Source organism: Lutra lutra, chromosome 15 (assembly GCF_902655055.1).
Source record: "Lutra lutra chromosome 15, mLutLut1.2, whole genome shotgun sequence".
NCBI lineage: Eukaryota > Metazoa > Chordata > Mammalia > Carnivora > Mustelidae > Lutra > Lutra lutra.
Window position 1 is genome coordinate 55,771,634 of NC_062292.1, and position 12,484 is coordinate 55,784,117.

Sequence of the window (12,484 nt, forward strand, 5' to 3'; positions counted from 1 at the left end):
GCAATAACTGTTTAATTTTACTGTATCACAAATGTATCACAGCAAATGTCACATAGAAAGCCTGCCGACATTTTTGCTAACTGATTACATGATTCACAGGGATATATATGTTGGAAGACTTTTGCTATGGTCAATACGGCTGGTGATTTTATCAGTATGCATCAAAATTATTCACTACCCCCTTCTTCATGAAAGAGTGATTCTTTCCCATCTCATAGATTTTGGGCTAAGCCGTGTGTTGTGGGCGGATGGGACATATGCCACACTCAAGATGAAGCTTTTAGAAGCCTTCTCCCTCTTTCCTTCTGGTATAAGAATGGCACACGTCAGTCTTGGGCAACTCCTTCATCCTTGGGTTAAGAGGAAGAGACGTAGAGCGTAGATAACTATAGGGAACCCTAGTCTACCCCTAATGTGAGGGAGAAACTTTTTGTTTTGTAAGCTACTAAGATAGCTGCATTTTTATCTCCGCAGACCTGAATAATGGTTACAATGATAATAAAAGTGTGCATGTTTATAAGAAACATTCTGAATGGGGCACCAAGTGAAGCTTACAAAAAAAGATGTTTTTAGCTTTTTGAGTTTGTGATGATGTTAGGACACCTCCATGTGGTGGTATCTTGTAAGGCGATTTTGTAGAGTCTCTCAGCAGAGTGTTTGGCGTATAATAATTAACACTCCACAAATGCTTATTAAAGTGAACACTTGAATGGGAGTTTAGATTAAGAGTCAGAGCTGGAGACAAAGATTTTAGAACCATCTTTGCAAGATGACTGGATTTTCTACCTAATGGGGAAAAAATATATCTCAAGAGTAGAGCAGAGGGCCAAGAATTAAGGCTTGTGGAACACATTAGGTAGGATTTAGGCGGAGGAAAGGGAATTATAGACAGATAGTAACTAGAAAAGCAGAGACACAGTATCACAGTAACCAGAGGAGAGAACACCTAGCAAATTTGGCATTGTCAACAGGCTCAGATGTGGCAAAGTCACACAGAAAATGAACTGAGAAAGATCCTAGGATCTCCTTAGATAGGTTCAATAGTTTTAGACAACCTCCCTCAAAATTCTATTAACTAAAATATTTCTATCTAGCTTTTAAATAATTTTCATATTGACACCAGCTAGCTTATCCAGTCCTGAAGGATCAATGGATTCTCCACTACAGTGCCTTCATTAACTCAGAATAATAGATCATTTCTAGGTGTTGGTTTCTCTTTGTGCGCGCACGCGCATGCGTGTGTGTGTGTGTGTGTGTGTGTGTGTGTGTGAGAGAGAGAGAGAGAGAGAGAGAGAGAGAGAGTGATTTGAGTCTTGGTTCCTTCATGACTATCGTTTTTGCTTCTTTTTATGCCCTACCTCCATTTCTGACCTTCCAGCTTACTTCCAGGGCGCTGTACCTGGCAATATAACCCGAATTTGTCCATCTTAGGGGTCTAGGATTGATGATTCACAAACTTGAAAATATTTTCCTGTTAGTGAAAATTGATGGTATCTGGTGTGTGTGCTCGGTGCATATGGGTTTCATACCTGCTGAACTCTAGTTTTACTGCAACTTGTTTTTCCTACTGGATACTCAAATGGTCCTGCTGTTTTGGGAGCTAGCTTTCTTTCTTTTCTTCTTTTTTCTTTTCTTTTCTTTCTTTTTTTTTTTAAGATTTATCTTAGAGATTGAGTGTGAGGTGGGGAGGGGCAGAGAAAGAGGGAGAGAGAAACTTCAGCAGAAGGACCTCCAAATCAGTAATAAGCTAATTAAGGTAACATTTATCACCCTTTAGTGTCAGAGCAGAAAACTGAAACATATTTTTTCCTTTCAGGGTCTTGCAGTTTAGATAAATACTAAAGGCTGGATAACTTAGGTTTCTGACCTGGTATTAATTTAAAACCTTATTAATATATTTTCATCATAATTATGAAATGAATTTAGAGTTGGTTCTCCTGGTTTTAAAGATTATGCTAATAATACTTCTAAGAAATAATATACTTGGCATTTAATTTTGTATGTGGAAGAAAGAAAGGGTGTTTTAAAAATCAGCTGTTGATAATGAACAGATTGGTATCATTTGCCAACAAACAAGGCAAAGCATATGCACAAAATACTCACGATTATTTGATAATAAATCATTTTAACGATTATACTCAAAATTATGAAATGAGGATAGCACTGATGTGGAAAATAACAAAGGCTCATGCTCATCATATCTGTTATCCATATGTGCATGGCTTCTAAAGGTTCCATTGTCATCACTTTAATGCAAGTGTTTCCTTTGTACTGTTCAGTCTAAAAAATAAAGCCAGCTGATCTGGTTGGGTTTATATAGCTGTATTACTCAGAATTATTATGAATATGTATTGCTTTCAGTGTTCTGCTTTTGAGGAGCAAAGGAAAAAAAAAAGAGAGACAGATAGAAATCAACAAACAGACTTAACCATGGAGAACAAACTGATGATAATCAGCATGGAGGTGGGTGGGGGATGGGTGAAATTGGTGATGGGGATTAAAGGTTACTCTTACTGTGGGTAAGCACTGAGTAATGTGTAGAATTGTTGAATCACTGTATTAATAAGAACACTATATGTTAACTATACCAGAATTAAAGTGAAACCTTTAATTAAAAAAAAAACAACAAAAAACCCGAAGAAACCTTTTTTTAGAGTGTTGTGCTTTTGAAAATGATTGACTGTTTCCTCCTGAAACTCACTTTTTGGGGGGGTTTTAACCTAAATACTCAACAGTAAAGGAAATATTAGGTCATCTATGGTATGTTCATGTAGCAAAATACCATGTAGTCTTACAGATAAAAGTATGTGAACAAGGAACTTAAAAATGGGGAACAAGAAATATCTGTATTAAATCTATCCAAACCAAATAGAAGAACCTTTAAGAGAAATCAAGCCACTAGGGGTTGAAGGAGAGGAATTTGCATTTAGAGTTTAAGACTTAAGACGGGGAACATTTCTAGTTCCCAGGGTCTGGACTTGGCTGTGGATTTAGTAATTAAATGTGTTGCCTGTATGAATTTGACCATTAGCTTGATGCCAGAATTTTTAGAGCGTACTTGGGGCGGTCAGGGAGAAGTGAGGAGGAGGGAGGAAGGAGGTTAATAAGTAACGGGATACCTGAAGTATGACGATATTGAAAGGGATAGAGAGTCTTAAGTGTGGCAAGCTTGAGATTAAGAAGTAAGGTTTCTTGTTCTTTTGGTTTGTTGTTGTTGTCCTTTTTAATGGAGTACTTCTTACTGGTATGGAATGATTTGAAAGTGCTTTGCAACTAGGAGAATGCCAGCTTCTTCTCTTGGAATAGGGGAGAAAAGATAGTTTCTTCGATAAATGCTTGCAAGAAAAACAGGAGAGAGAAGGTTTGGACAGCTAGAAAAGAATGGTAAGACATTTCAGGCAAGGGAAGTAATATGGACATGCAGGTGAAGAAATAAAAAGAGTAATTTGATCAGATAGAGCTTTCAAAGGAGTGGAGTAGTAACAGATAATTGGGAGAAATTGGGACCTGATTGTGGTAAGCTTTGAATATCACTTGACCTCCAAGAGGGTGGTTCTCATTTATCTCCAACCACCCTCCCATTGTAATTCACCTGATAGAAAGAAAAAAGAAAGAAACTCAAAATATGAAACATGCTTCCATTGGTAATCATGGTCTAGTCCCAATGAATAGCAACCCTGTCTAAAAGATCCACATAGATAACCAACCATGCAGAAGATTATGTTTTTAAAAGGAAGAAATCCTCCAAAAAAAATTTCAGAAACCTTTTAAAAATTGAGGGGGATGACATGGCCAAGGCCATACAGCTAACAAATGGTTGGTTGACTTAGTGTTCATCCCAGAAATACTTCCTGTGCTATCTGTTGTAAATGCAACATATCAGTTCTGTTTATCCTTCTTCCTCTCTTTCTGTCCCCTCCTTCCCCTCTCTTTCCCTTTCTTTGTTCACCAGACATCTGGGGAAACATCTGTAATTGAGTATCATATTTTCACTACAATGAAACTATTACCATTTATGCTTGATTTTCACTCCAGATTTTGTCTTAGTAGACTTAGTATTTTATGATAAAATGAGAAATTAATAAATAGTAAGAAAAATTTTAAGAATTTTGTCTGTTGAGAAATTACAATAGCTTGTCATTGTTGGATAGACTATTAATATTTAGTAGCTAGGATATTCTTTGCTTATCCAACTCCCATGCATTGGAAAAACATATTTTGAGGACAGAATTCTAGACAATAGTGTTAGGAACAACGGCTTTTGTATGATTTGTATTTTAACGACTCATATCCCAAAAGAACAGATACTAATAAAACGAGTAGTATCATTGTTCGGAATGGAAATAAATGGACTTAGATGAGAGGAATTTTACAAAATATTTAAGTGTCTAAATGTGTCTCATAGATAGCTTATGAAAATGAACAATTCATTCAGAAATGATTTTTTTGTGTGTGTTTTTAAGATTTTGGTAAAATACACATAGCATAAAATTTACCATTTGTACCATTTTTAACTGCACTGTTACTCAGTGGCATTAGGCATATTTATGTTTTTATGCAACTATCACCACTACCCATCTCCAGAATTTCTCCTTCATCTCAAATGGAGACCACTCATTTAATGATAGCTGCCCCCTTCCTCTAGCCTCTGGTAACTGCTATTCCACTTTCTGTCTCTGTGAATTTGACTATTTCACATACCTCTTATAAGTGGGAATATGCAATATTATTCACATAAATATATTTTTGTTACTTTCCAAAGCAAATACATTTAACATCGGTGATTCACATGAGAATGATAAACTAGAATCAAAGTGCTATTCCACCTTTAGCAATGAAAGTCAGAATTCGTACACTTAAAAGCTAGATTGCTTTTTTCTCTGTCTTCAGAATAAAATTTAACCTCTTATATTTACTAATTGTTAAATTGCATACTTTTAGCTACAAAATGTGTTTAGCAGCAGCAGTGATCATCCCTTTTATAATCATCAACTATGTCCCAAGCCCCTTAAAAATTTTATCTCATTTTAATCATTTAATCTTCACCCCAACTCTTCAAAATGCTGTTCCATATTGTGAGCCTGGAAGTCAAGACTGGCTGGCTTTGAGTAACTTGTCCAAAGCCACACAGCTGATAAAAGCAACATCAGCACATGAACTCAGGTCTGTGACTTGAAAGCTCACACGCTCTCAGTGCTGCTAACTGAACAGCAACATAATAAGGGTAAGAAACATGACCTCTTTCTGAACCTAGACATTTTAGATATGTAATTTTTAGTGTGTTCCACCTGTGTAAAGTCATTTAATGGTTATCTCTGCATCAGTATAACTTGAAGAAATAAGGTATTAAGGTAAATCTTTTAACTTCACCGCAAATGCCAAGAACTATGCCTCGTTTGCTATGACGAAGAATGAGAATTTAAAATGAAGTAACATCATTGTGTTCATTTGTAAATAACATATTGCAGCCAACTGTTTCTTAATTGCTCAGACTGTTGATAAATAATCCAGCCCTGCTGCTCTCCACAGACAATTTGCTTTGGATCAGACCAGGCAATTCAAACAATCCTAATTACAGTGAAACCCTTTTGTATGAATTTCTGTTTATTGCAGGGAAGAAAACCCCTATATAAAAGGTTAAGGCACTTACCTCTGATTTTTGACTGAAACACAGCACCTGTTACCTAAGCTCAAGTTATGTTAGTCAAATGAATTTTGATTGAATAAAAATGGATAAAATAGTATTTGGATCAAAAATGTATATTTCATTGCCTTTACTATTTATTATACTGTCATGAATTATGTTAAATTTATGTTTTTAATTAAAAGATATAACAGATGTAGAAACTTCATTTAAAGCAATATTTGTCTTGAAATAAGCTATGTTGCTAAATGATTATGTACTGTAATAGAGATTTGTATATTAATAGACAAATGTATCTATACTAGAAAGAAACCAAGACCTTAGGAAGTCTTCCCTATATCAGGGGATTTGCTGTAACATGATATCATTGTATTTATGATTTTATGGTGTTAAAATGAATATTAAATGAAACAAAATTCCCAAGGATTACTCAGGAGGCAGCTAAGTACATAACATTTTGTACAGATGGTTGGAAGGCACAATTTTGCTCCATCACTGCATCCATATCCTTGAACGATTTCGACTGAAGACAGCATTTCTTTGAATTTTTCATTAAACCAGACGTCTTGAAATATGAATTCCTTTTATGTTTCTGTGAGTTTTGGCTAAAAGAACCCCAGTGAATAAATCATACAATACTACGTGTCACCAGCACTTGTGAATATTTCTGCTTTGTTATTCTATTCTCAGCAGAGCACCATTGATTATCAAACTCAGCGGAGAGCATTTTATGATCATATATCTCCATTAGCTCCTAGTTTGACTACCATAGATTTTTCTGGTTAAGCCTGTATTATGTATTAGGAAGCCTATCTCTTCAATACAAAGTTTGATTTCATTTTTCTAACCCCAGAACTCTTATTATGTATTATGTATAAAGATTCTTATCCTTTATATGTAAAAATAGGCTTCACTGTCTTTGTGTAACTGAACTATAGGCCTTTTTTTCTTTTTTCCTGATTCACAGTTCGCATCTTCTGCTATGAAGATGAATTTCTACAACGCAATGGCTGTCAGGGTAAATATTTCTTCACTTGTTAAACAAATGAAAAGTCAATTGTGCCCTGAATTCGCTTTTAATAAAATGAGCAAGCCAGAATAATGCAAATTTGATTGATATGCTAATGGTTAGAGAGAAAAGAGTACATAGTTAAAAAGTTAGTTATACTAAATAATCTTGGCAGTATTAAAAATTAGAGTAAAATGTAAAACATGTAATTATCAGTGCTTATGTTTTAGAATGTTAAATATCTCTGAGCCATAACTAGAGAAAGACCGTAAATATTAATGAAGCAATGTATTAGTTTCCATATGTCATATAGAATATTGTGATAAATAGATGAACATGGTTCTGGAATATAAGATGCCGGTCCAATACAAATCAATTAGGAATTATTCATATGATTTAACAGTAATAAAGTCAGTTTCCACCTTAGAAGTTTATTTCTATCATCTCTATGTTCATTTTTACATGTTATTTTCCTAGTGGAATGCTGAGCTAGTGATTATGAGGCTGGCTTGGTTTCTGCTCAGATTTTGGGAATGGGCACAACAAAAATATTATTTCTCTTGTCTCAGATAGTATGGTAATAGCTTAATTGTGGAGCTATTATAAATGGAAATTACTTTGTTGAATTCCATTAATGTTCTTAAAACTTATGTTGCCTTATTATATTCTCTTTCATTAATCTATTAGTTCTTACTTCTGCTAATAATAGATTTTATTTTGGGTCAAACAGCATAGTAAAATACCTTCTGAAGGTCCCATGCAGAAATATGGCAGGTAAATTAACATTTTTTGGTTATTTATACTGCTTTGAGAAAGGTGCTTTCCTCTGCAGGTATGGGTGTGTGCCAAGAGCCTATCACAGGGTTGGTCTATCTGTTCTGTCCCTCCCTCCTTTTCTTTCTTTTCCTTCCTTCCTTCCTTCCTTTCTCTTTTTCTCTCTTTCACTCTCTCTCTCTGCCTTTCTTTCACAATCTTATCTATTCGAGAGAGAGAGACTGCATGAGTGGAGTAGCGGGATAGAGGGAGAGGGAGAAGCAGGCTCCCTGCTGAGCAGGGAACCCGACATGGGGCTTGATCCAGGACTCTGAGATCATGACCTGAGCCAAAGGCAGACACTTAACCAACTGAGTCACCCAGGTGCCCCTCTGTCCACCATTCTGTTCCCCTGTGGTTTAGGGAGAAAAGCAAGAAGAAGAAGTAGATCTTGCTGCTTTTTCCTGAGCCAAAGGCACATACTATAGCAGCAATGGGCTATTTACTTACTAATAATATAGTAGTATAGGAAAATTATTCGGTCTTCTTCTTTCAGTGGGAGTGCTTAAATCTGGGAATTTAGGAGATTTTGATTCTTTGTATAGCTCTGCCAAAGACTTGACTTCTGAGCCTTTAACACTGTTAGATTCTTTTCTTTTCTGCTTACTTTGTGTCAGATGTGTCTCCAAAGTAAAAGGCAATAGATGACTGACTGCGAGCATAATGTACTTGGACTTAAGACTTAGATGTCTACATAGATCACTGGGGAAGATAGAGACATAGAAGACAGGGGTAGAAAAATGCATTCTGGGGGCGCCTGGGTGGCTCAGTGGGTTAAAGCCTCTGCCTTCAGCTCAGGTCATGATCCCAGAGTCCTGGGATCGAGCCCCACATCGGGCTCTCTGCTCAGCAGGAGCCTGCTTCCCACTCTCTCTCTCTGCCTGCCTCTCTGCCTACTTGTGATCTCTGTCTGCAAATAAATAAATAAAAAAATCTTTAAAAAAAAAAAAAAAGAAAAATGCATTCTGTTGTTTGCTATTTAGCCCTCCATCTTCCTGTTCAGTTTTGATCTGGCTTGAATCATGATTCTCTTTACCTATATTAGGCATATCTAAGAAACCTATGTCAGTATAGGCCACTTGAAAGGCAGAGTTTTTGACATACTCCTAACATTGAACTAAAAGCTGCATTTCCTACTAGCATCGCCCAAAGTCAACTTGTCTTTGATTATTGTTAGTGAGCAGTGTTGAACTTTACCTGAGTCTTTTGATCATGGAAGACAACAAAGTTTAAAAATATCTCCCACCCTCTGAAAACAGCTTACTGGAAAAAAAAAAAAAAAAAAAGAAAAAAAGTTGCCCTTCACCACATGACTTAGATAAGAGGCACATATCTGTCCCTTGTTTACCTATGACAAGACCAGGCACAGTGCCCCCTTCCCAAATTTCTGCTCCTTACCTCACGGATGATGACCACAACTGCTTGCCTACATCAGTCAGTTTATTAATCAAACTATGGTTAAAGTTCTCTCCTTCCCCATGTCCCTGAACTTCAGCCATCATATAATACCTCTTCCTGAGAATAGGCTGGCTTCCTGGTAAAGCATTTTCTGATCTATCCGATTATGCCACCCTTTCATCCAACATCTCCACATCTGGTTCTTTCTAGCCTTGTTTATATCTTCCTATTAAACACACACAAACACACACACACAACTCTTTGTGTCTAATTCTTGACATGCTTATGGATCTTACGGTCAAAGCACTCTGCCTGTTGCAGTAGTCCTCTTCATCTGTCGTGTTGGTCATTCACTCCCTCCCATGATAATTCTTTGAAATAAAGTCTCTCTTGCTATGTCTGGATTTATTTTTTATGCTACACATCCCAGGAGAGGCGAGGAGAGGTGGGGATGCAGAGATCAATAAAGTGAGGCAGGGGAAGACTTTGAGCTGAGCCACTGACGACACGCGGGAATTTTTATAATGAAAACACTTCTCTAATGAAGATGTTCAAAGACTGCCTTCAGAGGTTTGCATGAGTTGACTTGGTAATAGACTGGGTTCTTATTTCACGTTCCTGTGATGAAGCATGAGGCTTACTTGCATGATGGCCAAAATGACCGCCTAACAAAGATTAAATTTTAGGGGCGTCTGGGTGGCTCAGTGGGTTAAAGCCTCTGCCTTCAGCTCAGGTCATGATCCCAGAGTCCTTGGATCGAGCCCCGCATTGGACTCTTTGCTCAGCGGGGAGCTTGCTTCCTCCTCTTTCTCTTTCTCTGCCTGCCTCTCTGCCTACTTGTGATCTCTGTCAAATAAATAAATAAAATCTTAAAAGAAAAAAAAGATTAAATTTTAGCATTGGTTGATCATAGTGACCAGAACTGAATTTATTTGTAAAATGTGCAGTTCTGCAGAATGGCGCTCTAAAGGTTTTGCTTTCTGCAGGAGTGAGTGGGTGAGGAGACCAGTGTGTGGTCTGCCTACCTTGATGTTGTGCACATCTGAAGGTTACGATCCTGGTTAGAGAGCACTAGCTGAAGTTTTACTTCTAACAGCTATACCTCTGCCTTTTCAGCTCATCAGCTACCGAGTAACCCTGTTCAAAACAACTATCCCTTAAATGCGTTAAATATGGGTGGCTGTGCTTGTCCAAGAAGAACTTCTGAGAGTCCTAGATAACTGCCCAAAATTTTTGTAATATTCACACAGATCCATGTGCACCCAAATCTCGAATAAGGTTTTCACATACACTAGAAAAGAAAAACTTTTGTCCTAATTTGCCTTATTTTTTTTTAAAGATTTTATTTATTTATTTGACAGAGAGATCACAAGTAGACAGAGAGGCAGGCAGAGAGAGGGGAAGGGAAGCAGGCTCCCTGCTGAGCAGAGAGCCCGATGTGGGACTCGATCCCAGGACCCTGAGATCATGACCTGAGCCGAAGGCAGCGGCTTAACCCACTGAGCCACCCAGGCGCCCTAATTTGCCTTATATACGGAGCTAATTACAAATTATGTTTGCCTGCTGACTCTTAGCATGACAGATTATCACCAGTTGCTAATGAGGCTAGTGGAGCATTCCTGAAAATAGAGGGATTTAAAAAATACACTTTTAGCCTATCCATTCCTATATAGATGTCACATTCTTATAATAAAGAATAAATTATATGTATATGATTTTTTAATGTAATAAGTATTCATATCCTGATCTGCTGCGTTTATTTTTTAAAGGGTCACCTTCTTTCTTAAAGCTTTATGATCACCCTATCCATGTAGAATTGATCGCTCTCCCTTTTTATGTCCTATTTTACCATCGACATACTTCTGTTATAGAACCTGTAACATTTTATTATCCTTACTAATTTATGTGCCTGTATCCACCCCCTCATACACTGTAAGTCCCTTGGGGCCCAGATCCTATCCTCTTAGTCTTTGTATCTATAGTTCCTGGCTTATAGTAGGTGGTTAAATAAATTTCCCCGAATAAATCAATGAACACTTTTCTACATGAGGAGTAAAAAAAGTCATTTGTTGTAAATACTTTTTGTTTAAGTCCCTCAGTGTCTGTTGGCAATTACTTAAGCCTTTGCTGGGGGACCTTTAAGACTTTTTTGAGAATCTGGTGAGGTTATGTGGTATAGATAAATTGGACGTGGTAAAGTACTATTTGGTTAGTGCATTTCTCACGGGAATGGAAGAGCTCATGAACTTTGGGACCTTGCTAAAGTATCTTAACATGTATAGGTTTGAAGAAGGTCTGCTATGATAGAAGCTGCTGTCAGAACCCACAGTATGCCTTTTCAAAATCCCTGTTGCTGATACGCTGCTAGGCCAGTGACAGTCAATTAATATAGCAATAAATTGCTCAGTAAATTTTTATCTTAGCTCCGGAGGCCCTGTTCCTCCTGTTTCTCTGTGTGACACTTTATTGCCTTTTTGGTCTTTAATTCATCTTTACTCCAGATTAGGGTTCTGCTTTTCCTCCAACATTTTGGATATTCTGTTGTGGATCTTGTCTATATTAGGCCCCCAACTTTTTTTCTTAGTTCTCTTTTTATGTAGCTTTTAGTATCTTATACAAATGGCCTGAATGATTCAGTTCCTAAACTCATTTCTTTCCACATCCCATTTAAACACACAATTGTCTATCCTTTTACAGCCTGATATAGAACTGACTCTCCATTTCTGATGCCAGGGGGTATCTAATTAAGTTCTGGGGTGTCACCTCAGGTCCACCAAACACTGGGCTTAGCAGCCCAGCTTCCTAATAACAGTACTATAAAGAGGCAAAATTACTTTATGTATAGAAAGCCCATTAAAAAATATCCCTAAGTAGCAAAAAAAAAAAAAAAAAGTACCGTTTAGTGGGATTATTTCATCCATCCTAGGGTCTATTACTTGTCTATTACTTGTTCCTTTTCCCTGGTACCTTGATTCGTGGTTCTCAACCTTTAATATTTTCTCTTGCTTATGACTTTTGTTTACTGGCTACTCCATCCCAGATGAAGCTTCGTCTGTGGAGTGGTATATATCATATACTTAATTCTTCCATTGGTAGGGGGAAGGTCACCTAGAGGCTGAACGTATATCCAGCCTCAGCCTTGTCTTTGAGGCTCCTATTTCCCCAAGAGAATGGCTCCAGATTTTCACACTTACTACCTGAGTGAGAAAAGATATATATATATATATATATATATATATATATATATTTTGCTGGCAGATATTTGAGCATACCTTAGTCAGACTGATTGTCTGTGGGAACCTTATGTCGCAGAGACCAAGCAAGAAAAAGATTGCAATGCCACATATTCCCAAATCTTGGTAAGTCAGAACCATTAGTAAATAATAATAAGAGTTAGCAATTACATGGCAGTCACTACCCTCCGGGCACCAGTCTTAAAAATTTTAAGTATTTTAACTCTTCTCTCTAATCCTCACAGATTTCAATTAGAAAGATGAAGAAATAGAATCACAGAATGATATCTTGCTCAAGGTCCCACAGCTAGTAAGTGATAGTGTTAGGAATTGAACCCCAGAGATCTGATACCCACATATGTTCTCATAGTTGAGAACAACTATGTG

The 12,484-nt window shown here is 37.1% G+C and overlaps 1 protein-coding gene across 4 annotated transcripts in view; it reads left to right on the forward strand.

Moving 5' to 3' along the window:
• SPATA17 (spermatogenesis associated 17) overlaps positions 1-12,484 on the forward strand; it is a 179,844-nt gene that overhangs the window by 20,384 nt on the left and 146,976 nt on the right. For 3 of the 4 annotated variants that reach the window (XM_047705765.1, XM_047705762.1, XM_047705766.1), the window contains exon 4: positions 6,612-6,662. The exons of the other annotated variant lie outside the window; for it this stretch is intronic. In XM_047705765.1, coding sequence (XP_047561721.1) covers positions 6,612-6,662 — 51 coding nt within the window. The remainder of the gene's footprint in view (positions 1-6,611; positions 6,663-12,484) is intronic. 4 annotated transcript variants of the gene reach the window in all.